General features: G+C 40.3%; 1 protein-coding gene across 13 annotated transcripts in view; it reads left to right on the forward strand.

Annotated features, from left to right (window-relative positions):
* PIP5K1B (phosphatidylinositol-4-phosphate 5-kinase type 1 beta) overlaps positions 1-25143 on the forward strand; it is a 109839-nt gene that overhangs the window by 37787 nt on the left and 46909 nt on the right. For 7 of the 13 annotated variants that reach the window (XM_068927990.1, XM_068927992.1, XM_068927989.1 and 4 more), the window contains 3 exons: positions 1166-1234; positions 14733-14863; positions 24936-25053. In XM_068927990.1, coding sequence (XP_068784091.1) covers positions 1166-1234; positions 14733-14863; positions 24936-25053 — 318 coding nt within the window. The remainder of the gene's footprint in view (positions 1-1165; positions 1235-14732; positions 14864-24935; positions 25054-25143) is intronic. The other 6 variants (XM_068927999.1, XM_068928001.1, XM_068927996.1 and 3 more) reach the window with 1 other exon arrangement.

Here is a 25143-nt window from a genome sequence, read left to right on the forward strand (position 1 = left end):
ACAGTTGCAGAGATAGTCTGAAAGTCGATGAAGTACCCATAAAGAAGAGATGGTGAGAAAATGATAACTTGACCTTTAACTTGTAACTTCCAATCCTTACATTAGTTTTTCTGTAATAATGCAAAAGTGTGTTCAAATTCACTAACGTTACTAAGAGGGCAGACGTCTCATGTGCTGCGAAAGGCCCAGTACAGTGACTGCTGGTTGGTGGCAGAGGAAAGTGCTGGTGGTGGCAATAGCATCTGCTCCTGCCTCTGCCTCCGTGAAGGAGCTGGGGAGACGTGGACAGATCTAGCGCTTGGGCTGCTGCTCCTGGTAGCCAGTAACCTGCTAAAAGGGGAAGCAGCATTGCTTCATCGCGGGGTAGGTGTTAGGTGGTAATGGCAACGGGGCTGGGAAAGGTCAGATGAGACAGGAGCACGCACAGCTGGATGGCGAGGAGGTACCTTAGGGCATCAGCTTCTGCGGAAGTGAGGGTTTGCCTTAGGGGAGAGCCGTACGGTAAATGACAAGTGTAGGATCAGTGCTCATAGCAAAAATCTTTACCTTTTTGGTAAAGAGAAGGTGAAGCTGGAGGTGAGGTTCCTTCTGAACATGTTGGTGGCCTGCACAGGGCTGGGATGTTGGTGCTGATGGCATCGCTCAACAGACTACATCTGGGCCCCCAGACTAGAGTTAAGATGTTTTAGAGAATTGGATAAAGGTGTTAGGGCAGGAATTATTAGGAGCAAAGACTGCATATATGCTTAAAAATCTGTTGCTTGCTCGAAGAAAGAAATATGTAAAATACTCTAAAATACATAATGGCTGAATTAGCAATGAGTTCAGCAAGTCAGATAAGTGAATTTTGGATAGAGTAGGAGAATAGGACATGCGAGTGCAGTTGTAAACTGCCCCTACAAAGAGGGAAACAGCTTACTGTAATACTAATTTAAAAAATACTGTCTTCAGCTCCTCTGGACATTGTTTCAATTGAGTGACCAAAAAAAGAAGAAAACTAAGGATAGCTTCATTGGAAGAGAGTCACCGTGAAGTGTGACTGGTCTTGGTGACTTGCTGTCCTCTGAAGTGTCTGAACTTAGCAAAAAGGGCTAATAAATTGTATATGCTGAACACTCATTTTTCTAAAGTAGAGTTACTTTGTAACCCAAGCTTGTGTTGTTAGATGTCGGCCGTTACTGAAAATGGTGATGCTTCTGCCGGAAAGCCAAATGAAGAGAAAACATATAAAAAGGTAAGTAAGACCTATAAACTTTTTTCTACATCTTTTTCTGTTTGCATTGGATAGTTGAAACATATTGTGAGTGAAATGGACTTCAGAACTGACTAAGTGCAGGAAAGAGCAAAAGACAAAATACATTCAATTGAAAGTATTTTATTCCTCCTGCGAAATCGTAAGACTTTTCTGCAGGGCTCACTAATTGAGAAGTTCAATACAACTTCTCTAAAATATGCACCCTTACTAGATTATGGAAAATGCCTCCCTCCTAGCAACAGAGATATCTCTGGGCGTAAACTCAACGATGTTATTCTGACACGGTTGTCAGAAATCTAGTACAGTAAGTTCTCAAATGCTTTGCATGTTTATACTGTGTTTCTGGACTGCCCTATACCCTCCTCAGTGCTCTGTCAAAGGTGCGCTCTATGTGTGTGTGTATGTATGTGTGCAGGCACTTTTTTCTTTTTCTTTTTTTCTTTAAAAATATTGCTTAGTAGCTAACACTTAATGTAGTAGCCAGTTTTCTGGGAGCAGCATTATTTAGGTCCACCTAGCTTGGAAGATACCACCAGGGAGATACACACATACACATGTACATGCCATCTCACAGAACAGGTGATTTTTTTGTAATAATACAAGACGTAGCACAGAGATCCACATGCTCCAGTAGTATATAATAGGTTAAGGTTTTTCATTTGTGAGTGTTGTCTGCAGCACTGCTGGTGAAGTCAGGGAGAATAATAAACTACTCTTTTTCCATCCCCTTTTGTTGATAGCCATGTTGTCAGCATCTGGGTTGCCTTAAGGTTATAGCTGCTGTTCTCGGAAATGACTTTGAGATATTGAAGTCAAATTTTTCTTGAAATATGGTACCAGAAAGGGACAAAGCTCAGTGTCTGGGGTAGACACACATACAATTTTATATTGCTAGACTAGATAAGACAAATCCAGGTAGTCCCTCTCCAGGTGAGCTTCCATCCTCCTGGTCACCCTGTGTGCCCTTCTCTGTTCCTGTCCTACTCTAAAATTCACAATATTCCAGAGGAAGCCTTGTAAAGATTTCTTATGGTGGAACTAATTCTTCCCTGTCTTTACTGGAAATATGTTTCTGAGGAAACCTAGGATTTGCAGCCGTGTCACACTGGGGAGGTTGGTCAGCTTGCGATCTTCTCCATATTCTGTGTTTTCACCTGAACTTCCAGTTTTCCAGTACTTGCATCTTCTTCTGTTAGTGAATTTAATTCCTTTTCGTATATTCACATCCCCAAGTGTTGTCTGTTTGAGATCCTGTGTTGATGGAAATGCCCCATAGCATAGTGTTGCCAGCAAGTATGTCATTAAGCTCTAGCTTTTTCTGCCAGTGCTGTTTATAAACAAAATTCATCAAGTTTGGCCCCGTAATTTATCCGTGAAGAGCTTTACTGGCAGAATACATTTGCCTGATGCTTTCCCTTTTAACAAGGTGTCTCTTCTGCAGCCAAGCGCCTTGCCTGCCTTGCAGTTTATGTGAATTCACACCTTCTCCTGATTTCCTAGGTAACATGCTTCACATTTCTTACTGAAGTCCAGACAAGCCAGCTGCATTTGTCTAGAAAGTTTGAGGTGAACCTGGCATGACCTGTTGTTTAACAGGCATTTTGTACCGTTTTCCATTTAATTCCAAGTTGTAGGTAACTTTCTCTGCAAGATCTTGCTTACTTGAAGTCTTATTCACACTTAAGATCAGACCTATCTATCTGCCTCTCTTGCTCACAGTCGCTTTTCTTCCCTGTTGGACATAGGTATTGCATTTCTATTTCTCCAGCCATGTACTATTGCAGTTTGGTTTTTTGGCTGGAAAGATACTTGCAGCTCTGTCCTGGGACTTCCTGTGCCACTTCTTCGAGAAGCCGGGCGTGGGGAGGAGCTTGTTTCCTCAGCGGATGCCTGTTCAGCTCCTGGGTCAGTTCCTGTTCCCATCCCGCTGTGCCCTTGATCCCAGTGGAAACACTTAGGCAAGGTAGGCAGGTAGTTCAGAAGCCGGTCTGTACTTGCCAACCCACCCTCATTGCTCAGAGGGCTCACTTCCCCTTTTTTGTTTTTCTTTGTACACAAAAAAGATGCGGAAGCTTGTGCTATTCATGTTATAGCAGGCAAAGGACAGTATCTTGGCCTGACTTGTGCCAGTTCTGGCTTTATCTCTGCTCTGCTTTGACCTCTAATATGAAGCTCAAGGGCAGTGACATACCAGTTGCTGTTGAGATGGGACAGAGTGAGCTCATAAAGGAGTGTGTGACATGGCACCTGTGATAGCAGTATATGTTTCGGTGACCTGGAATATTTCTGCCAGTCCTGTGTTGCTCTGAAGAGGTGCACTAGCAGGTCTGGTAGCCAAAGAAATTGCGTCACAAGGTATGGGCATGGGGGATTCAACAGAGCAATACCTCAACTGGAGGCAGAATTAGTAATTAACATATTCTTCATAAACATAGACGCTAGATATTTTTGTAACTTCACGTCCCATGTGGATGGGGATTCCTCATGTTAATGTGAGGAGATAATCCTGAAACATCCTGAGAGTGTCAGACTCTCTTCTACAGCAGAGAGCTTAGCAAAGGCAGAGTGAATGCCATCTTCCCTGAACCTGTTGTGGGATCTGCGAGTCTCACGGTGGGAGTCGGTAGCAGTAACCTTGTCATGAGCAGGGCTGTAACTCAGCGTTAAGAGCACCCTAGGCTGTGCGGTTTGGTCTTAACTTAAAATCCTTTTTTGGGCTCTTTCTTCTCTCACAGCGTGCCTCTTCAGCCTCTTTGTCTCGGCAACTGCAAAGGGGCTCGCCAATGAGGCGTCTGAAGTTGCTTTCTGACAAGAATTACATGATATTTGGATGCATGCTGGAATGTCTAAAATGCCAAAACTAAAATTAAATTTCTAGGGTAAATAATGCACTAGTCCTGCCCTGCTGAAGGGTTACGTTTTTGTCATGCCTGAGGAAAAAATACCAAAGCATTCCTTGAGCTCTGATTTTAAAAAACAAAATAATAGCTTGTGCTTAAACAATTTTGCATTTTGCTTAATGATATGCTATGTCCAGTCATCTCCCATAAGATGTAGGGGTTATGTTTGTGCAGTATTAGTCATATATATGAAGTACATAGGAAGGGGGAAAAGTGGTGCATAGAAAATACGTCTGTTTGTGACGTAAAATCCAGTGACTCATAAGACAAAATGAAGAGATGTAAACGTCTTGGCTTCAGAAGCATTTTCCGTGTGCCAGATCTGGTGAGAAATAAGTCTACTAGTCAGAATATATTAAAAAATATGTTGTAGTTACTTGATCTGAAAATGTAAATATCCCTTAACAAGAACTGTGAACAGTAAGGGAAACTCTGAGGAAAGCTAGAGAAAATAATGGCAAATACTTGACTTTTGTTTAGGTCTATTTTATGTAAGTATGAAGAATTCTTATTTTATCATGGAGATAAAGGTGGTTTTATGGAGTGTAAACAAAACTGCTTGCCTTAGTGCAATACAATCTGTCCCACTGATACAGAGATGAATAATGGCTTACTAAAACCCATTTTCATCAGAGAACAAATGATTTCTAATGGCTGTTTGAGGAAAAACATTCTTCCACTGGGCATGCAGAAAAACTTCACGTTCTTTTTCTCTTGGATCACTTGCTCTTCCCATTTCTGAAGACTCTGGAGCAGATGCTGTAGGTATAGCTTTGAGTAGCAGCTGGACTGACGTGGTTGACGTGCAAGAGAGTCGGCTTTGCAGCTGCAGTTGCAGCAGTGGAGTGTCACATTGCTAGATGCAGCAGCCTGGGGGGTGAGGGAGAGATAAAGACCCCTTAATCCGCTCCCTGTTCTATTATTTCCTCTTCATTTTTTAATTCTGTGCTTTGCATTCTGTTTGCACTGTCAGGGATTGCACTGCTGAGGGTGATGTTCTCATCTAGTGCACCTCACCTCTGAGGACTAGTTAGCAGGGATAGGTTAGTTTGTAGCTCTGTGTCAAGAGGAGACACCTAAATCTTTCACTGCTGAAAATGGGTGCTCTTCAAAACGTGGTTTCCTTCGAAATGCCCTTTCTGTGCGTATGCGTCAGTGTACTTTGGCCTACTGTTTTTCTTTATGACATAGTTTGGCCTGGATAGACCTCACAGAGTGTTCACTTGCCTGTGCATCCTGCAGGAAAAGGAATTTTGTTTATAATATAAAAATTTTATTTTAGACCTATGGTATCTTTGTTATGCGTTACCAGTATGTTCCAAACAAGTACTAAATTTACGTAGGTAAGCAGTTAGAAGAGCTATCTCTATATCATGGAAGTCTGTAGTAATGGCTGTTTTTCAATTATTTTTAAGTTCACCTCGGTCAGGTAGAAAGAATCTCTTGGAGAAAAGCTAATCTCAGACTTTGTCCAGGGTAAAACTTGCTGGAATAATAAGTATTTTGTAGGCCTATCAGTTACATTCCTGTCACTCTTAAATTCTTCAGGTATTTTCTTTATGATTTTGTTCAGCTCTGTTAAAATGGAGGTAGGTAATATCCTGATTCCTTAAATCAGTTTTGCTTCAATTTCTTACAATGTTCATGTCTTCTCTTGAGGAAAAACAAACTTGCCAGCTGCATGAATGTGAGCACTTGCGACCCCCAAGAAAATGTCTTAGATTGCTAGAAGCTTGTGAGAGGCCTTGTACAAACATTACTAGAACATCCTCAGATATTGTACGCTTTCTGAAAAGCATAACTAAGCCAGGACAGTGGCACAGTTTCTGTATGGATTCATTTTTATTGATCAAGCTCTAATATTTTTGATTTTTTTTTTCTGGCACTGCAGTCTGACACAAATGTTCTGCTAGCTTTTAATTGTCTGATATTACTTAGTCAACGTATCCTTGAGAGATGATGGAACACAATTTTCTGCAATGCTTTTGCTTTAGAAAACCACAGCTTTTCCTTGAATATCTTCGCTCTAAAATGGTATTATTTAAAGTGGACGTATAGGGCTCTTCGACTGTGATCCTTCACTTGAAGCGTTTTAATCTCTAAGACCCCTGCTGTTTTTCCTCTGTACCTGTACATTTCATGAAGTTTCTGAGCCTCCAAACAGTGTAGATACCATCTGAAAAATTTCAGTCACTCTATTCAAAGAATTTGGTTAATGGAGCGGGAACTTCATACATGTATGTGCAATGCAGCTTTTAAGGTACAGGACTCAAATAACTTTGAGATCAAAGAGATCTGAAATTACGTTGTTAAGTTGTTGCCAGCTCTTTGAGGCCTTTTTTTCCAGAGAGAAATTGAGAGGAAAAGAGAAGCTGTGTATATTTCTTCCATGTGATGCTTGAAATTCTAAGCAAAGGAGCTTGGCAACGCAATAGACAGACTATTACTCACCTTCAGCATCCATCACAGTCTTGTCACTGAAATCTGGAGGATACAATCGCCACTTCTTTTAATTTCCTCCTAATATTTTGCAGCCTTTCTTTGTGAAAATCATAATGGTTGCACCTGCCTCTGATTAGCACATGCAGCTTTTGCATTGTGATGGCCTCAGACCACATGGTAGCCCCTAATTTTGCTTCCTGGTAAACAGACTTTAGAAGGATCCTGGCAATTAGTACTGGGATGGTGGCAAGAAAGAGGCGCGGATAGGTCTGTTGGGGCACATTAAGTGGGTAGAAGAAAATCACACCAGAGCACAAAGCAGATATACGTAGTGGTTGTGTTGTGGAAATCTGCTGCTGTATTATCAAAATCTTTGCTTGTAGATTAAAGGCTACCAAGTATGTAAACAGTTAGACTGTGTCTCATTGTTACATAGCCTGCGGTTCTTCTGCTTGGCATATTACAAGTGCTTTACATAACCTACTCAAAAGTGCATATCGTAAACGTGAGTCACCTTGCCCAGGAGCAAAGAGAATTTACCTGAATAAGGGAAATCAGCTACCTGCTATTAGAACTTAAAAATGTCTATGAGCAGTATTGCTACGTCACTGTTTGCACTGGCCCACGCCCTAGATCTGATGTCCGCAGGTAGAGTACTTCTGCTCACCTCACAGACTTTGAAATTTCCCTGCTGGAGCTTGCGCTCCCTTAGGGACCCGCTTTCAATGGTGGACTGAGCGCTTTGTACTTCTGCAAAGATACTGAAATGAGTGGCTTTTATAGCATTGCTTGCAGCAATGGCTACTGCCAAACTTACAGAAATCGAATTCTTTTTCAGAGAGAGAGAGAGAGAGAGATGGAGCCAAAAAAACCAAAACATACCAAAGCAAAACAAAGCCAGAAAAGCATATGATCTATTTATGTTCTAATAGAAGTGCTATTGATATGTGTAACAGCACAGCCAGCCAGAGCAGCATGTAATGCTGCATTAGCTTGTGGTCATGGATGACTGTAGGATGCACTGAAAAGGGATAGCCCAAGAGCATGGTGTAGACCTGTGTAATGAGTAGCTGTTTGCAAGAGGAGACACGCCCTGGATATTTCCACTGATCTTTCACCGCTGCTGCTACTTCTCTGCCTTTGCTACTGACCCTTACTCTTCTAGATCTATGGCACTTCCCCTAATTACAGTACCCTGTGAGACTAGATACGTGTCTTTCTGCTCTATCGGAGTAATAGATAGCGTTTTTCTAACAAAAATGTTGGGGTGGCCTTTTCATCTGGAGGTCAGAGCTGCTACTTGTGAAGCAGACTAGCAGCAGTGAGTAACTTTGTTCTGTGGGAAGAGAGAAGAACTTAGTAATAGCCATTCACCCCTGAGCGTCCAGATCCAGAGGCAAGAGTGGCGGGCAGAAATCGAGCCCCACAAAGCGTGACCCAAAGCAGCTGGGCAGGTGGCTGGTGGAGAAAGGCACTGTGAAATGCAGGAGCAGTGAAGGAGAACCACAGCTGGAGTGACCCATCAGTACCAGTTGTGGAGAAACAGCACGACTGGTTCAGCCCCTGTTTTTCTCTCTCTGTTTTTTGGTGCAAGAGGAAACTAATAGCTCGAACGTGTCAGCTGCGGAGGGCATGCTGAGGTGGAGAAGCCACTTCCAAAAGCTTCAGTAGAAGCAACTGCAACAAGTGTTGTCCCAGCGGAACTGTTAGCACCACACAGAGCTCTAGAGCAAAAACAATGAAGTAGGCAGTAACTGCGCATACACCATTCATCTGACTGTAACTGCTTACTGTTCACGGAGAGTAGCTTTAAATGTAGCTTGAGGAGGAAATACTGTTTTGCAGCAGGCACTCTCCTCAGGTGGTTTGGCTTATGAGATTACAAAATTTATAGAGGCTTAGTTTCTTTTCAGGAGTCTGGAAAAGATGAACTGTGTTTGCACTGGAGTGGTAGTGCGTGTAGATTGCCGGTATTTACGATGACTGGTATAACTGAAGAACAAATGCTTACTTGTAGTAGAAAATTCCTAGGACAAGAATGTCATTCAAATCAATTCTAGCCCTTCTGACTTGAATAATTTTTTAATTAAACGAACCCCTATGGATGTCACTTTTTAAATTCACTGAGGATTCTGCCTGTAGGAAGGCTGCTATATACAGTGTATTTACACTGGTCCCTTTCTCACATGTTGTTGTGTAGTGGTTATGCCGATGATCTTAAAAAGTGTGTGCATTGAAATTTTTCAAGTATGTACCATGTGGCTTGATTTAAATCACGTATCGTGATTTAAATCTTCCTTCAGGAATTCTTCCCATACTGCCAACCTCACTTTGGGGTAGCAGAATTTAGCAGAAGCTCTAAACCTGAAACCACAGTGAGTAGTGCAATCTTTACAGATTTACAGTCTTCTATGTGCAAATGCATTTATATAGACAATGTTAAAAGAATTACAGTTTGTTTAAGCTCTAGGATCTGAACCATGAGGAGGAGAGTGACCACTTCTACCAGCTAAACTTTTCCAGTGACTGTGGAAGATGAGTATTACCTGGTATTTTGTCAGGTTAGAGGGCTGTGACATAGATAACCCGTTCATTGATTTAAGTCTGACCAAGCAGCAGCAGGGGCTGGTGAGTGAGGTCAAAACAGTCTTCTCCACAGACAGCAGTAGAGACAAATGAACTAACTGCAGCTCCTTCGCAGTAAGCCTGGCTGCTGAGGGATGGTTTCTCCTTGGATGCCATCTGCTAGCCTTTTCTTATGCAGAGGTATGATAATAAGTGATCCCTACCATTTCATTAGGCTGATTTAAAAGCTGGACTGATGTTTGTTTGTATGACAGCAGTTCAGAGGGTGGACGAAAGCAAATATTATCTGGACTTGACTGATAATGGAGTAGAGTTTGAGGCAAAGTTTGTTTGTTTTTTTTCTCATTGCTTTTTAGCACATGTAATAAGCCAGATGTCTGCTGGAAGAGTTACTATCTTTGCCCCAGAAAGTTTATAAGCTAAGTTTCAGTTACAATAAAATGAGTGATAAACAGAAAGAGCAGATAACAAGGGCAAAGTTTACATCCATGCAATTATGAAGCTCATTTCAGGCCATATGTTCTCTAGGATAGCCACCATTAATGAAGGCAAAAATGTACAGCTGAATTTTCCAGGTATTGCTTGTGGGCAATACATAAAGCCTTAGCAAACAGTAGTTGCGAGATAAAAGAAGAACGGGAAAACAACTTTGTGAGTGAGAGGAGAGGGAACTACTATAGAGTGTATAAATAAAAACTAGATGAAGCCTATGTTCAACACTGTTCCTCTTAGTTTATAGTTGGTTTGCTTGTTTGTTCTAAAGGAATTGTTTTCTATCAGTCCCGTAAAAGTATGGGAAACATGCAAGAAAACTTGTTTAAGACAATACACCTATTTGCCGTATCTCAAGTATTTGTGTACTAGGTGCCCAGAACCAATCCCTCACCATCAAATCAATGGCTAGTTAGGTTTGCCAGCGATTTACATGAAAGCAGCAATGACCTTCACACTGTAATGGAAATAATTATTTGGCAGCGTAATGTACTTTCTGGTAACTATAGTAACTGCGTTTTGTCATCCCTGTTTTTTTCCACTTTTGTTAAGGATGGTCCTTTCGGTAACCCTTTTGTTAAGTTCCGATCATTTCCATAAGCTGGTAGCTAACTTGCACAGTTATTAAGTAGCTTCATCTTGACTGGATTTGTTAGCTGGATGCAAGCTGCCTTCACATATGCTATGTGTCTGCTTAACACTTTACTTTCATATATTTATATGAGAAAAAAAAATGGAATTTTACAGAACTGGCCTGAAGTAGAATGTCTATAGGCAACCTAATATTAAAATCTTACTTATTACATTCATAGGATTGTATGCAAACTTAAATCCTTTCAAATCAGATGTTAAGTTCTCATTTATTTTGTTACTGTGAGATAGGTTGCAATTCAGCTAGTTACAGGATTTCAGCTACCTTAGAGTGAGGTAGAGAAAACAGAAGAAATGTCTATATAATAAATATGATAGCACACCTAGTCCTAGGATATTCATTGGTGATGCAGATATTCCATATACCAAACAATCTAAATTCTGTGTTATGTTCTGTTTTCATTCTGTAACCTTTTATTATGCATTACTACTCTGCATGTAATTTCTCATTTCTGCAGGCCTTTTCACAAAGAGGTGCACCTAATATAGAGAAAATACGTAGTTACTGTTGCCCGCTTTTTGTCACAAGTATGTTTCGTTAGGAGGAAGATCTTTCAAGCCTTTATATGCAGAGATAAAGATGAGCAAAGGGAATCAAGGAGGGGAGGAAGAAAAAAGTTGCATTTTGTATACGTACTTATCATGGATGGCAAGACAGACTTCTGAGTAGAATCCAAAATTTGGGCACACTGGAGGTGTAATAACTTAGAAGTAATGGATTACAATGAAGGAATTTTACAGCTTGAGGAGAAAATAACAAAAGGATCACAGTCACAATAGCTGTTGTCACTATTTTTACAATTTGTCACTATTTTTACAATTTGCTAATCTATTTGCTGGAACACTGAAACACTTTATTCCCGGCACTCATCTTCATGAAATGCAGCTCTTTTCCCTATGCTGATCTCTTCCCATTAAATGGGCCACTAGCAGTAGGTGGAAGTGTCCCTGCCTGCTTTGAAGTGTTGGCACCCCAGGAAAATAGGTGGAAGAGGTTAGGGCAGAATTATGGGAAATGGGCAGTACCTCAGTGCCTGTGGCCGCAGGAAGTGTAATTTATGTTATAGTTACTGATATAGTTACAGTTTCATGCTTTCCTTCTCAGTATCTACATAAGATACAGTTTAACTTGGTTTTGGGGATAGGTGAAAGCCTGAACTTTTCTCTTCTGAAAAAACTTCTATTGAAAACCCAGAGCGGGGAGAAACTGTGCCTGATTCTGGTTGTGACTTGAAGGGTATATGCAGGGGTCCCTCTGTCAAATCAAGAATGTAAATGCCCATATGACACAAAGCACTGATCTAGCATAAATTCATTGTCCATTGAGATATGTTCAGAAAATGACCACACAATGAAGTCTCTTGTCTTCCAGCAGCCAGTAAAAAGAGAGCCATAAGCCCCACAAAATTTGTTCCATGCTGTGAGGATGCAGTTTTTGCAGTCAGTTGGCATGCAGGTATTACTACTCTTGTGAATTAGGGAATTAGTCAAGCTGAAAACTCTCAGCTGTATCAGCTCTGTGACAGCTCTCTGGCAGGAGACATATATGCTGTTGCTGGGAAAGCGGGAAAAGTGGTGGCGCATGGGTGATCCGTGGCTGATGCACTTGGATCCATAGTATTAGAGCCACCGAAAGATAAAGTCTAGTCGGAAAGCAGACTGGCATCAGTTTTATGGGCTTCTGTCTTCATTAGCTGTGCAGAAGCCACCAAGGCATGTGTGCAGTAAATAGCAATACCCTAATCAGCGAAAAGAGGAGGATGCAGCTTTTGTTTTGTGGTGCCATTCTTGGCAGCAAACACAGCTGTTGTCACAATGTACACCGTTTGTTAAAAATCCATTTACTTCCATAGTGTAAATTACAGGAACTGAAGTTGTTAATCCTGCTGCTTGTTCTTATCATTTCTTAGCGCTTCAGAAGGTGTTGATACTAAGTTAAATGATCCTAGAGTCACTGTGCAGTTATGGTTGATAGATGGGTACAGGGGCTGGCTTTTTCTGAATCTTGGCATGAGACTAATGTGAAGAAAAATTGACTTCTGTCTCCAAAAGGGAGAAATTTTGGCACAGAAGGTTGCCGAACTTTATTGCTTGCTCTACAGCAGTAGAGTTTTGAAGTGGAATTGAAAGATATAATGGGCTTAGGTGTAAAACTAAGACTTTGTTGTCTTGGCATGCAGTAAAAGAGGTGCCTGAACAAGGAAAAATGCATGGGGGGAGTGGAATTTTTCCACTAAGATTTGGAGATGCTGACTTCCAAGAAATATATTTTTGTAGTAATAAAATGAATGAACCAAGAACATCATTTCCTCTAAGGCTTGAGGGGCCGCTGTTTTATTTTCTCCTTGGATTCTGTTCCCAATCACAAAATAATAACATTTGAAAACAACAACAAAACAAACGACAAAAAAAAACCCCAACTGTTTACACTGAGAGATTCCAAGCTTTGTTTTGTTTTCATTGTAAGGCTCATGAAAATAAAAACTTGTCATTTGCTAAAAGAATATTGAGTAACTACCCTTTGTGGGGGATGTTAACTCAGAACAGTAATCCACAAACAGTGGGCTTTGGGTCAGCGATTGCCTGCAGCGTGCTGCTAGCAGTTTGTTTTAAAACAATGCATGATATCCTGAATGGTTTCATAACATTGCTTTTCTGTTAAAGCCATTGCTGTAATTGCTGCAGAAATGATGAGTGATTACTATTGGTGATTTGCTTGTGCGCTCCTGAATGGGAGTGGAAATTAACAAAATCCTCTAGGTAAGATCCGTACCATACTACTAGAAAGCTTTACCTTCGGCCCTCCAAAGGCTGTATGTATTCTTCAGAATTTGCAGAATTCCTACACAAATTACTTACGTGCCTGAAAAGTGATCCAGAGTTGTTCCCTTGGAATCGTATTACCAGTTTATGGGCCATTTTCTTGTGTGGCTTGTCCTCCCTCATTAAAAAAAGGCAACTACTGTGTTATCTGCTACTTTTTCAGCCCTTTTTCTCTCTGTCTGGCAGTGAACAAGATGGGTGTCCAGCTATGAACCAGAAGCTCTGTTTGTATGTGTATTGGTTTGATCAAAGTTGCATAATTACTGCTTTTGTTCAACATTAATCATTCATGAATAGAGGCCTTTCAAGGAAAGAAAAATGTGAATCTTCTTACCACACAAGCGAAATCTTTTTAACAATCAAAGTAGCACTCTAAGAATGGCTGTGCTGTTTGTTCCCACCAAATCACCTCTTCTGAACCGTTATGCAAGTGCTGCCTGGTGTGCAGTCGTAGAGTCGCACATCTCTGTCTGCTTCCCTCCTAAAAATAAGAAGTTGCTATCACATATGCTGTTCTGAGTACTAAAATAGAAGTAACTCTGTACACTTGAACCCTTACTTATGTAATTCCCAGTCACTTCTTCTGAAATATTTTTTGTTCAAGTGCTCCAGTAGCTCTGACTATGGAGCTTTTGTTGCTCTTCGTGGAGGTAACCTCTCGCTTGTTTGGTGGATGAGAAGTAAAATCTAAAAACAGACACCAAAATTGTATCTTCAGAGAAATGAAAATATGCAAATATGCCTTACTAAGGGAATATGTTCCTTTCCTGTTAGTCATCTTTCTGCTTCCTGATGGTCTATTTTATTCACCGGTTACAACTTTTCTGAAGAATTCCTTGGTTGGGTAATTTCTTATTTTGACCAGTCCTACCGTTTTTATCCAACAAGCAGGATTGTCTAGTCAGCATGAGAAAGTTTTGGAGATGGAACATACAGCACCAGTCACAATATGGTGTAGCCCTTCTTTCCCTTCCAAGCCCTGTTCTTTACGTTGAACCGGCTCAAGTCCTTCACTCTGTCTACACAAGTCTCTTTTCTTGCCTCATTACTTCTGTTTCTTTCTGGACTCTTTCCAGTCGATGCACCTCTTGCTTGAAAGCAGAACTTAACAAATACATTTGTATCCAAATATCTTTTAAATATGCATTTTAAAAGTGACCAATATTGTGATCAATTAAGCCTCTGCATGCATATATAATCCTCTAGAGTTTCAGTGCTTTTTCCAGAAGGTAACGCATACTGTTTCCAAACTGCTCAAGGGATCTGAATGCCTAGTTGAACTGGAAGTATCTCAGTTGGAATCTCATGTCTAAATTCTTTGGGCAATTTGAAAAGTCTCCGTCTATACAATCAGAAAATTGATTTTTGTAGCTTTTGCTACATCATAGTGTGTCTTCAAACCATTCCTCTGTAAAGCAGTCATCTTTGTTTAAAAGTTCTCTTCTGTTCTCCAAGTCTAGGAGGTACAGATAACTAGGAATTGCTCTTATAAAAACGTTTAAGAGTTTAGTATAAAGTGATACTGATAAAGAACAGAGATCTGTTTGAAGCAAACTGATGCTTGAATTCTTATTTTTATGCAGACTGCATCCTCAGCTATTAAAGGTGCTATCCAGCTGGGAATAGGATACACTGTAGGAAACCTTACATCAAAACCAGACAGAGATGTCCTTATGCAAGACTTCTATGTAGTGGAAAGTGTCTTTCTACCCAGGTAAGGACAAGCCCATTCAATTTATTTGCTAGAAGAATTTCATAATGAAAGGCTAAGTGGATTTTACATAAGGATTTTTTTTCCCCCCTATTCTGACAGAATCGGATTAGAGAGTAAGCTTGTTTTAGGAGAACCTGAAAATTATCCTGTCTTCATATTGTCTTTGAAAATAAAGATAGTGAGAAAACTGGGAAGATCACACTTCAGCTGCAAATTTGAGGCTTGTTACAACTAGAGAAGGAAAATGTTTTCATTTACGTGAGCAGCTACTGCAGTTGAAAGGAATTTGTGGATCTATATGCAAACAAGAATTGTCTCCAACATTCATATGCATAGATTTCTCTCTCAGAAATTATACTTGATGATAATACTTGAAATTGTTATCAAAATTTATGAAAATTCAAGTCCTGCAGAGTTGAGAGTAATCTAAGAACTTAAGTTTAGGCATAAAATCTTAGCCAAGATTGCAGCCTGTGACTAGGCTCAACTCTTAGCAGCTGAATCCGGTGTGTACACTGTTATTGCCTTGCATTTAGCCACCTCAGTTTATATCATTGTGAAGTCGATGGGGTAGAATTTGTAATATAGTTCTCTTGATGGAGAAATGAAGGTCATGCTCATGTTTTGGGTTTAGAACCCGACGTATGATGCCATGTAACTTTTCCAAGTTGTGCTACATGGTGGGAAAGGGCAAAGAAGGTAGCTGAAAATATTTGAAAACAGGATTACTTATTCTGTTCAGTATTGACTGGGTGCTTAGAAGTTCTGAGTACCAGTAGTGCCCATTATTTTCATAAGGGCATGCTATGTATGTGGCATTTCCTGAATTTGGGCATGCTTTCTATCAATATTTTGAAATTTGGTCCACATGCAGTTTGACTATTACTTCATAACCCTTTCTAATAATTTACAATCCTTAGAAATTACTAATATCGCTAAGATAAGAAGTTAAACTGACAATGGTCAAGATGCTTGAAGAAGAGAGATCAGCTTTGAAGTAAATTTATTCAATTCAACTCCTGATTTCCTCTGATCTGAGATAGTCTTTAAGGAGAAGAAAAAGTATTTCTTACATGGAGTTAAGCTCTTACATGACGTTCTGTAGTTCATAGTAATGGAGGATATTGGTGACTTATGTCCTGGTGTTAACAACAGGTTTGTACACAATTTCTGTAGTCTTTCTTTTGGGTAAATATAAATTTATTACAGTGTCTGAAAACATATGCACTTAGTTAATCTCAATGTTTGATTTGTTTAAAAAATCAGAATTGCAGCTGAGAAATTGCAGCATTTACGTATCCTATAGCTAAGCTGTAATTGTATTGAAAAATGGAGAGAGACAACATATTTGTAGAAGTGTGTAACTGTGGCAGATAGCTATGCCTGCTTCTATAGTCCTTTGTTTGGCTAGTCTACCAGCTTCTGTTGTTCTTGAAAATAAATGAAACGTACGTACTACAACTGTTTAATAGGATGATTTTGGAAAAAAAATCAAATCTTTATCTTTTTTTAAACATATTTTTAAAGGGACGAGTAAAATAAAGCAGTTTGTAGTCCGTAGCATCACATGTCATCTCTCCTATGAAACTTATGTGCGTGTTCACTTAAAAACAAAATTTCGCTGTTAGGTTGGTGTTGGTGTCAAGGGAGAACTGAGAGAGATGCCTTCTAGCTTAGAAAAGAAAAAAGGGCAGAAGGAATCTCCTGTTCATACTAGCATATAATTTATTATAAAAGCTTTAGTAGGACCTTTCTGGACAGTTTTGCAAAACAAAGCGTGAGGAAGATGGTACAAATGAAAGTAATGGCCAGGGCAGCAAATGATGTGACTTTGATCTGACTTCATTTCTTGTATAGATATCTAGAAAGCAAGAGTACGTAATGAAGTGAGTCATCTTGACTGCAACAGAGAGTGTCTCTATAAAGAGCATGTGCTGGTAACAGTCTCTGTGGAACTCAAGAGTGGCCATCCTTCTCAGTCTCTTAAAACCAACCACGACACTTCCATTTCTTACACTGAGAAATTTCAAAGTCCTACTCTTGTCTTAATGCAAAATGCATGTTCATCTGACTAAAATGATATCAATCCAAAATGGAATAATTAGCATAAATAGTAATAATTTAGCATTGCACATGGTGATACAGGCTTCTTTCCTGCTGACTGATTGGGATGTTCAGTCTTGCATGGTGGTATTTTATGGGACACTTCTGAGTTATATCTGCAGGTAGCTTCATTACCTTAGTTGGAGGTAAAAAGAAGTAGTCAAGGTTGCGTGCCCTTCCGGAATGCAGCTGAGCTTTACAGCTATAATCCAATTTATGGAAGAGGAGCTGAACCTCTCCCATCTGCCTTTTTTTGTTTTGTTTTTACTGCTGGTAATTTCCTGAAAGAGACTAGTTGAACAGTTATACCAGTACACCAGCTACAGGTACACACATTTTAGCTGCAACCCCGAGGAGGGTATTAAGTGATGTTCTTCTTGCTGTGGCCAGTTCAGAGCAATCTTGCCTCTTTGCAAGCTGCCCTGCTCCAGCCTTCCTCCATGTTTTCCCTGTTGCCTCTTGACACATTCAGGTCTTACAAGTGTCATAAGGGCAGTGAGAGCAGAGGACAGTTGTTTTGCAGTCATAAGCATACGTGCTGCCTTGACAGCAACAGGAGCACGGCTTTAGTGGCACTCGTAAAATAGACCTGAGCTACTAGAAATGCAGTGAAACAGCAGCTTGCATTCCAGCAGCCAAAATAATGTATCTGTGTCCTTTCAGGGGAAAAAAATAATGAACAGTGTTCTATAAATTTAGTCAGGAACTGAAAAGAAATAGCCTCTGCCTGTCTCTCAACTGCTGAAGTAAACTTCAGTCCGGTCTGTACTTCAGGTTTGGTAACCACAGCAAAATACCCTCAGCAGCGTTCAGAACTCGTGAAGGAGGGAGACCTGGCGGTGGAGGGGGGAAGAGTTTGAAACTGAACATAATTGGCCTGTTTATTGTGAGTTACTGTTGTAATTCAGACATAACTCTATGGATTGGAGGTTAAGTATAGCCAGAGTTAGTTTGTTACAAGGTTAAATTGGATCAGAGTTTAGCCTAGATTAGTTTAAATGTTTGCTTTAGAAAGTGACTTTCCATAAAATACAGATATCCATGCACAATGAGTGGATTTGAATTACAAGGCTGCTTGCCTTTATTGGTACATGGCAGTGAAAGGGGTGGAAAAATGCCTTTGTTATTTTCTGTTTCACACTGCAGCATCCCCTCCTTTCCTTTATGTTAGGACTGCCCAGAAGGAGTTTATAACAATTTGCCCTTGGGAACCAACTGGGGTGTTATGAGGGGCTGCTATAAAGCAATTCATTTAGAACTAGAGTCCAGAAAGAGTTTAAGTGGCAGCATGTAAATGAGCCCTTGTATTGGGGGGGGACGAACGACACAGTCTGACCCAGTTGATTTTGATGATATCAGGCGCAGAGTGCCAGCCTAACATCTTGAACAGTGTGAAACTGCTTGGGAAACCGCTACCAGTAGCCTCACTTCTGGCTGTTAAACACTGCTTTGAAAATCCAACAAAGGAGTTGTTTATCTGGTGCTGGTACTTTGCAGCAGTAGTGATGGTGAAGGCTGATGGGTCGCATGGGAAAGCTGTTGTGCAGCCTACCCACGCTTTCTCTCCTGTTACTCAGCTGTGCAGGTAGTTTGCTCCTCTTCCTGCGTTACGCTCAGCACCCTGACTTCCTTGGACACTTCTACTGGGGTCACGTTTTGTCCCCAAATTATTTGTTTGTGCGATGAGGGTACAGTAGTGTGTTGACAGCTGCCTGGTCCAAGTTTGGAGCTAGGGCCAGGTAGCGTGCCATGGCTGGGAAGGCTGGATGCGGAGCCGATACCCCCAGGTTAGGCTTCGTGTTTGGTCGCGCCGGCTGACACAGACCAGCACAAATCGGGGGTGTGGACAGTTTGCTCAGCTCTCCCCCCAGGCACGTAGGTGCGTTTTTTACAGTGATGCCTGGCAGGCTAAACAGAAGCTATTCCCTTCTGCCTGGATTAACCTGGGCTCGTCGGTAGCACGTAGCTTCAGAAATACGGAGCGTTTGGGGCAAAGCAGTGTGTTTCGGGCTCCCTCCGTTTGTGTTTTCTCAGGCAGAGGCTTCTGCCAAGCACTGCTGCGAATTTGACCTTTTTGCAGCAAGCTGTTAATCAGTCTTGTGCACTTCCCCTGCTATTGTACTTCATATTCAGGGTCTTGACCCTGAATATTAAGAACATTTGCTGAGTTTTCTAATTAAACTGGTAAGTCTGTTAGAAGCTGTTCACCTGTAGGCACCCTGCAGATACAATAAAGTGAACCAGTCAAGTACAAATTGCCTTCTTCTGAAGGCCTGCTAATGAAAGGTTAGTCAGTGCCTTCTGCTGTTTAAAGTCAAAAGCTTAATGTTTTCTTAAGATAGCGTTTGGGTGAAAGCCCAAATAAATAGGTAAAACTACTGAGAAAATTATAAGCTCGGACTTATAATTATAAGCTCGGTATTTTAAGCAGTCTGGGACTTAGCCTCCATTTAAGTCTGAAATATACTGTTCCCCAATACGTTTTTGAGGAATGATTTAGGAAAACAAGGAAAACTGACACTTGCCCTTGGAAATGTCTTTGCAGCGAACCTGTGCCATAGGTTAGTGGTGTCCTTGTAATTTAAAAAAAAAAAAAAACAAACAGTACTCTGAAACTCTGAATGCTGTGTGTGGATAGTACTCAGATATTCACACTAAAACTTACTTATGCTGTAGTTTTTGTCGCTGTATTTGTTTCCAATTGCGTAGTTCTGCAAGACAGCTAAGAAAACGGCCTGAAGCCTTAAATAAAGCACTGCTCTTTTTTTGGAGCTTCAGTTCCAGAAATGTGCAGGATGACCCAAGCTCCAGACACGCTTTTTAGGTTTAGTGAGTAGAGTGACAGCTCAAGTAGGACAAGTCGTTTCTGTTTGCTAAACAAACAGTATCTGAAAGGGAATACTTGTGGCAACAAAAGCAAAGACATGCTTGCTATGAGCTATGGATCTTAGCCACTTTTCTTAGCATCAAATTCTTGGTAAACTTGGGGTAACCTGGATACTTGAGTGGCTATTTAGACATATTTACACACTTTTAAAGTGATAGGAGATCCCTGCATTAATGGCATCTCCAATTGTTTGTTAAATAGTCATATTTAACAAGATCACAAGAAAATATGTCTGTGTATTCAGCTGTTACACTGATGTGATTTGTCTTGATTTATTTTGAAGTTATTTACTATATGCAATTGTGTTTTAAAGCTGCCTTTATATGGGACTTCTTAGCACAGCATACAGTAACTGAAAGTGTAGAAGAACCTGCAGTGAGAGATAAGCATATTGCTGCTGGACTTTATCCCACAACTGGAAAAAAAAAAAAAAAAAGCCCAACTATTTGTACAGATAGCCGTAATACCTCCTTCCATCATATGGGAAACAATTTCAGTAGAAGTGAAATATAGTATGCGGGAAATGAGTATGCAAAAGCAGTACCTGAACTATATCTGCCCAGGTCTGTTTATGTATGCATGTAATGCATATAATTTGTGGAATTTAAACAGATTTTAATGCATTGTGGATGAATAGTTTTTTCCAAGAATAATGAAACTGAGATTGAATACCTCTTGTTAGTTTTTAGAGCATTGAGAGCATTTAATTTAGTATGTTTTATTTTGATTTTCAGAAGATTAAAAAGAGAGGACTTTCCACATGAGAGAGCTGAGGTATTCCCCTCTTTTGTTCTCCCTCTTCAGTCTTTTTATTTTGCATACGAGAGGAGGTAATACATGGTCCTAAGACTGCGGAATGACCATTTCTTTTGTTAACAGTGGGTTTCACCAGAGCCTGTTTACATTGCTCTGTGGGAAAGGCTTGCTGCCCAAGAGATGCAGCTAGCCTTTCCTGCTATCCGTTCAGATAGGCAGGCTGTCTGCCTGGCACTCCCCCACAGGGTGAGGCTACAGAGAAGAAAGGCAGCCAAGAAGCATATCTGAGTGCCCTGTTTAGCAATATTTTTGCAAGCCACAAGGTTAGCCTTTAAAAATATAATTAATGTTATTAGTTTGTCATTTAGTTTGATGTTGTGCCACTTGAACTCTAAATCGTTCCTCAGCATTTATTGGAAGACAGTGCTAAGATGTGCATACTGTCATTTTAGGTGCTTTTGGTTTAAAAAAAAAAAAAAAAGTATTAAAAACAAACTCGCCTGATAAGCTTAATCTCTCTTTTCTGCGCTACCTACTAATCTTTTGCTTTTATGTAGTCTTACAGCTAAGATTATTAGAACACCTCATAAGTTATGTTTCCTTCATAATCTTTCCAAAGCCTGTATTATTTTTCATACCTCACAGGCAGAGATGTGGTTTACTGAAGGTCGCAGGAGTCAAAGCTGACAGTAAAAGTCAGTTTTTCTTCTGCTAGACTTGTGCTCTAGATTGAGAAGAAATTTGTGAGATTACCTCCTTTCTTTGTGGAGTACACTTCTCTCTTGTACGTCCAAAGCTCAATTTTTCTTCAAAAAGTGGCGGATGTTTTTCTTAATCAACTACAAAAACTTAATCCTTCTCAGAAAACTCACTTGCCTGGTTAGAAGTTGTTATCCAGAGTGCTTTACACATGTACATTAATCCAGCTAGAGTGAAATGCACTTGTAAAATGCTCCAATGAAGAGTGAGAAGAAAGCAGAAAATCAGTCCTCTTAGAAGCTGATAGGGTCAAGAACTATATATTTTATTTTTTTTAAGAGAAATCACCTGAATTTTCTTACGTTAGAACTATGATCCTTAGGTAGCGTTACTGTGCCTACCTGTAAGGCCACTTCTGCCAGAACACTGTGTGGGGCATCCTCAGCTGTTGAAAGTGATTTTGAGATAGCCGTAGGACACACAGTAGGTAACTTCATGTCTAAATGAGATAGAGGTGTTTTCGCCGGAGTTGTGCACAGTGGAAGCTGCTCTTTCTAGGTAAGAGCAAAGACACGACCAGCCACAAGCACTTTGAAGACTTTCCTTTACTGAAGGAAACTACTTACACTTGGGTGCTTTTCTTCTTAAAAATAAGAGCTGCAAAACCCTTGCTGACTTTTTTTCTAGAGAGGTAACCAGAGAATCTTAAATTTATGTCAAGCTTGGTTCTGGCATCACAGAAGAGCTTACTGTTTTGATCCTATAAGCTATTCTATTAGGCAATGAAGCTGAAACTAATCAATGTAATTAACAGAAACAGCAGGGTAAGATAAAAAAGCTCTACAGACACTCCTTGAAATGGGACCTTTAAAAACCATATCACAAAGATTAAGGGAATTTGTCCGCATGGTGAAATTGACTATCATAGCTGTAACAAAGTGAGCTCATCTACTCTAGGTACATGGAATTGCTTTCCCTGTAGACGCTATCCCAAAATAATTGCTCTATTTTGCAATTATTCTCTGATAAATTTCCCTTCATTATGGATTAATGTCCACCTGTGGAGCTATTCAGAACAACTTATTTCACTCTTGGTTGATTTCTTCCCCACACGTTTCAAAAACGGCTCGGGCCCTTGGTATTATCACAGAAAGGCTCCTATCTTTGTTTCAACGCTAGGGAAGTATCCACAGTGGTACATGTTCTGGTGTACTTGGGACATGTAATCTGCTCATTATCACACTTTCCCAAAAGCAGCTATTGAGTTATGGCTGGAAGAGACAGATTTATAAAGGTATGCAGGAACCGAAAGGTAGGTTGTGTGGGTTCTTGTCTTTCTGTTTTTAGTAAAGTTTAAGTGATTAACCTTTCCTGACAATGATCCAGTGCTTCAGCAGAGAGTACTCTCTTCCATTCTTATCTGCATGTTATGATGATTAAATGTATTTGCAATTACAGCCCCAAGTTCCCAGTATATATGTTTTTATATACGTTTATGTGTTATCCTAGCTGTTGAAGAACAACAGTTGTATGTTTGAAGCATACAACCAAGAGATATTATGCAATCCTTATACTACACAAAAATTCAGTGAGTGGCATATCCAGCTATATAAAATTTAATGTCAAACAGGATTGTCAATGTTCTCAACAACTGAAAAGAAGATTATATAAGAAAAAGCATCAGACAATCTTAACTGTAAGGAAAAGCTACCATGTTCAACCTAGTAGCCTACTGATTTCCTTCTTTTGTGATGAAATAGAACAACAACATACCTGTGGGTCTGACTTTAATACCTTTGAGTCGTGACACTTTGTGCTAAAACCGTGCGGAAGAGTTCACTAGAACTAGGCAGACTCCATTAGCTCTTCGCTGTATGGTTTAGCACTCAGGAAAACACCAGTAGTCTAATGTTTGCATGTGTCTTTGGCCAGCCAAAAATGTCTTTTGGTTTATGATTTCTAGCCAACTAGTAGGTTGATTTACTATTTTGATTTACTCTTTGGGAGTCTATGTGCATTTCTGGAAGCTCAGAAATCTTGTTCTGTAGCTCCCACTCTGATTAGCAGCAATGCAGTTCTGTTGGGTTTCGGTAGGATAAGCACTGTGGCAGCCTTGCTGGTTGAAATTCTGCCATCAAATTGCTACCAGTGGAAGGTGAAGAGCTGGTAGGTAGGACAAGCATTAATCGCTCAGGATTGAAGCTCTTAAACATATTCATAGACTTAAATCATTCCTTATAGGAATGCTGCTTATGGTTCATTGCTTTTGTATTTGTATGATTTCCTAGCTTTTTTTCTTTTTGGTATGCTGTGGATGTTCCTATGGCCAAGCGTAGAGGTACATACTGCATGACTGAGGAATTTAAACAGGGTAAGGCAGCACTGGAAGAGCTGCCTTTGGCCGCTGCGCAGCCAGTCCTTTGCGTTTTATACTCAACTCTCTATCACTGTGTTTGTAGACTGGGCAAAGTGTGTCTTCTGTGCTGTTCTTGCTTGTATTGAAATCATAATCTAAACTTTCTTTCTGTGTTCAAAAGACTTCTTTTATTTTCCAGCATAAATATTTCCAAAGGCAGTTTTTATGTATGTATTCTTCTGCCAGGATTTTCCTGCCAGGGTTTGCCTTTGGCAGTCATTTCAACACTTGTTTTGCTGCTGCCGCCTAGAAATACAGTGAAAGGGTATATAAATATAAAACAAGGAAAAGAACTGAAGAGGCTACATTCTTCTAGTCTCCCCTTTTAAAATAGGCTGTCTTCTAGACTGCTCACCCAGTTTCAGTTTGCTTCTTGAGCATCCCTGCATATCATTTTCCAGAATTCCCAGCAAAGTCTGTAACGTCTGTTTCTACTTAACCAGCTGAGCATGTGAGCTAGCGCTAGTTTTGAATTGTGGTGGAGTAAAACATATAACATGACAGGCAAACAAACGGAAAACTACATTTAGGGTCGGCAAAGCCAGAGCAGCCTTCCAGATTAGCAAGTTGGAGATACTGTAACTGTAATTAGCCCGCTAAAGAGAATAACACTGAGGATGCAGTTTCAGAGGAAAGACGAAGCTGGTCAAACCTTGCCGGCACTAAAAAAAAAATGTGGTCCTGCTTCCTTTCCCCTGCTCTGGCCACTCAGCACAGCGGGGAGGGCAGAACTGTATCTGGTATCTGACCAGTTCCCTTGCAAACCCAATCAAGTCATCAAACTATTGCAAAACTGTATTTTACTGGATTAATGTCCTAACTTTTTGCAGGAGCTTACATGACGAGGGCGGGGGGTGACCCTTTTTGTGTCAGTAAGCTATTAGACTGGCTTACTTTTAAGGGATGTCACTAGCTGTAGTTTACTTGAGCAATAACCTTTATGCCGGTGGATATGAGTGGTGAAAATAGTCATTTATTTGATCGTTTCCTTCCTTAAAGAAGGGAGAAGGGAATTTGCTGGAAGTATTTTGTCTCCCACAGCCATTTCTGTTACATTGATTAATGGTGATACCAAGGTTTGTCTGAATTTCTGACTCTTGCCTCAGGAGGCCAGTGATAAAGTTAGGCATCTTTAAAGTAAATTAGCTGCGAGAAGGAAGTTGCTGAAAATGGCTCAGTGATAACTGAGTTTTGTTTATTTTTGTTTTCAGTGAAGGGAGCAATCTCACCCCTGCTCATCATTACCCTGACTTCAGATTTAAGACGTATGCACCTCTTGCGTTCCGATATTTCAGAGAACTTTTTGGTATCAAGCCTGATGATTACTTGGTAAGAGCTTCCAGTTTTTCTTTGAGTTACAAACAATTGTAATGTAAATACTGCTTTCATAACAACAGAGGAACGCTCTTCAGTGATTCC

This window comes from Struthio camelus, chromosome Z, assembly GCF_040807025.1.
Source record: "Struthio camelus isolate bStrCam1 chromosome Z, bStrCam1.hap1, whole genome shotgun sequence".
Taxonomy (NCBI): Eukaryota; Metazoa; Chordata; class Aves; order Struthioniformes; family Struthionidae; genus Struthio; species Struthio camelus.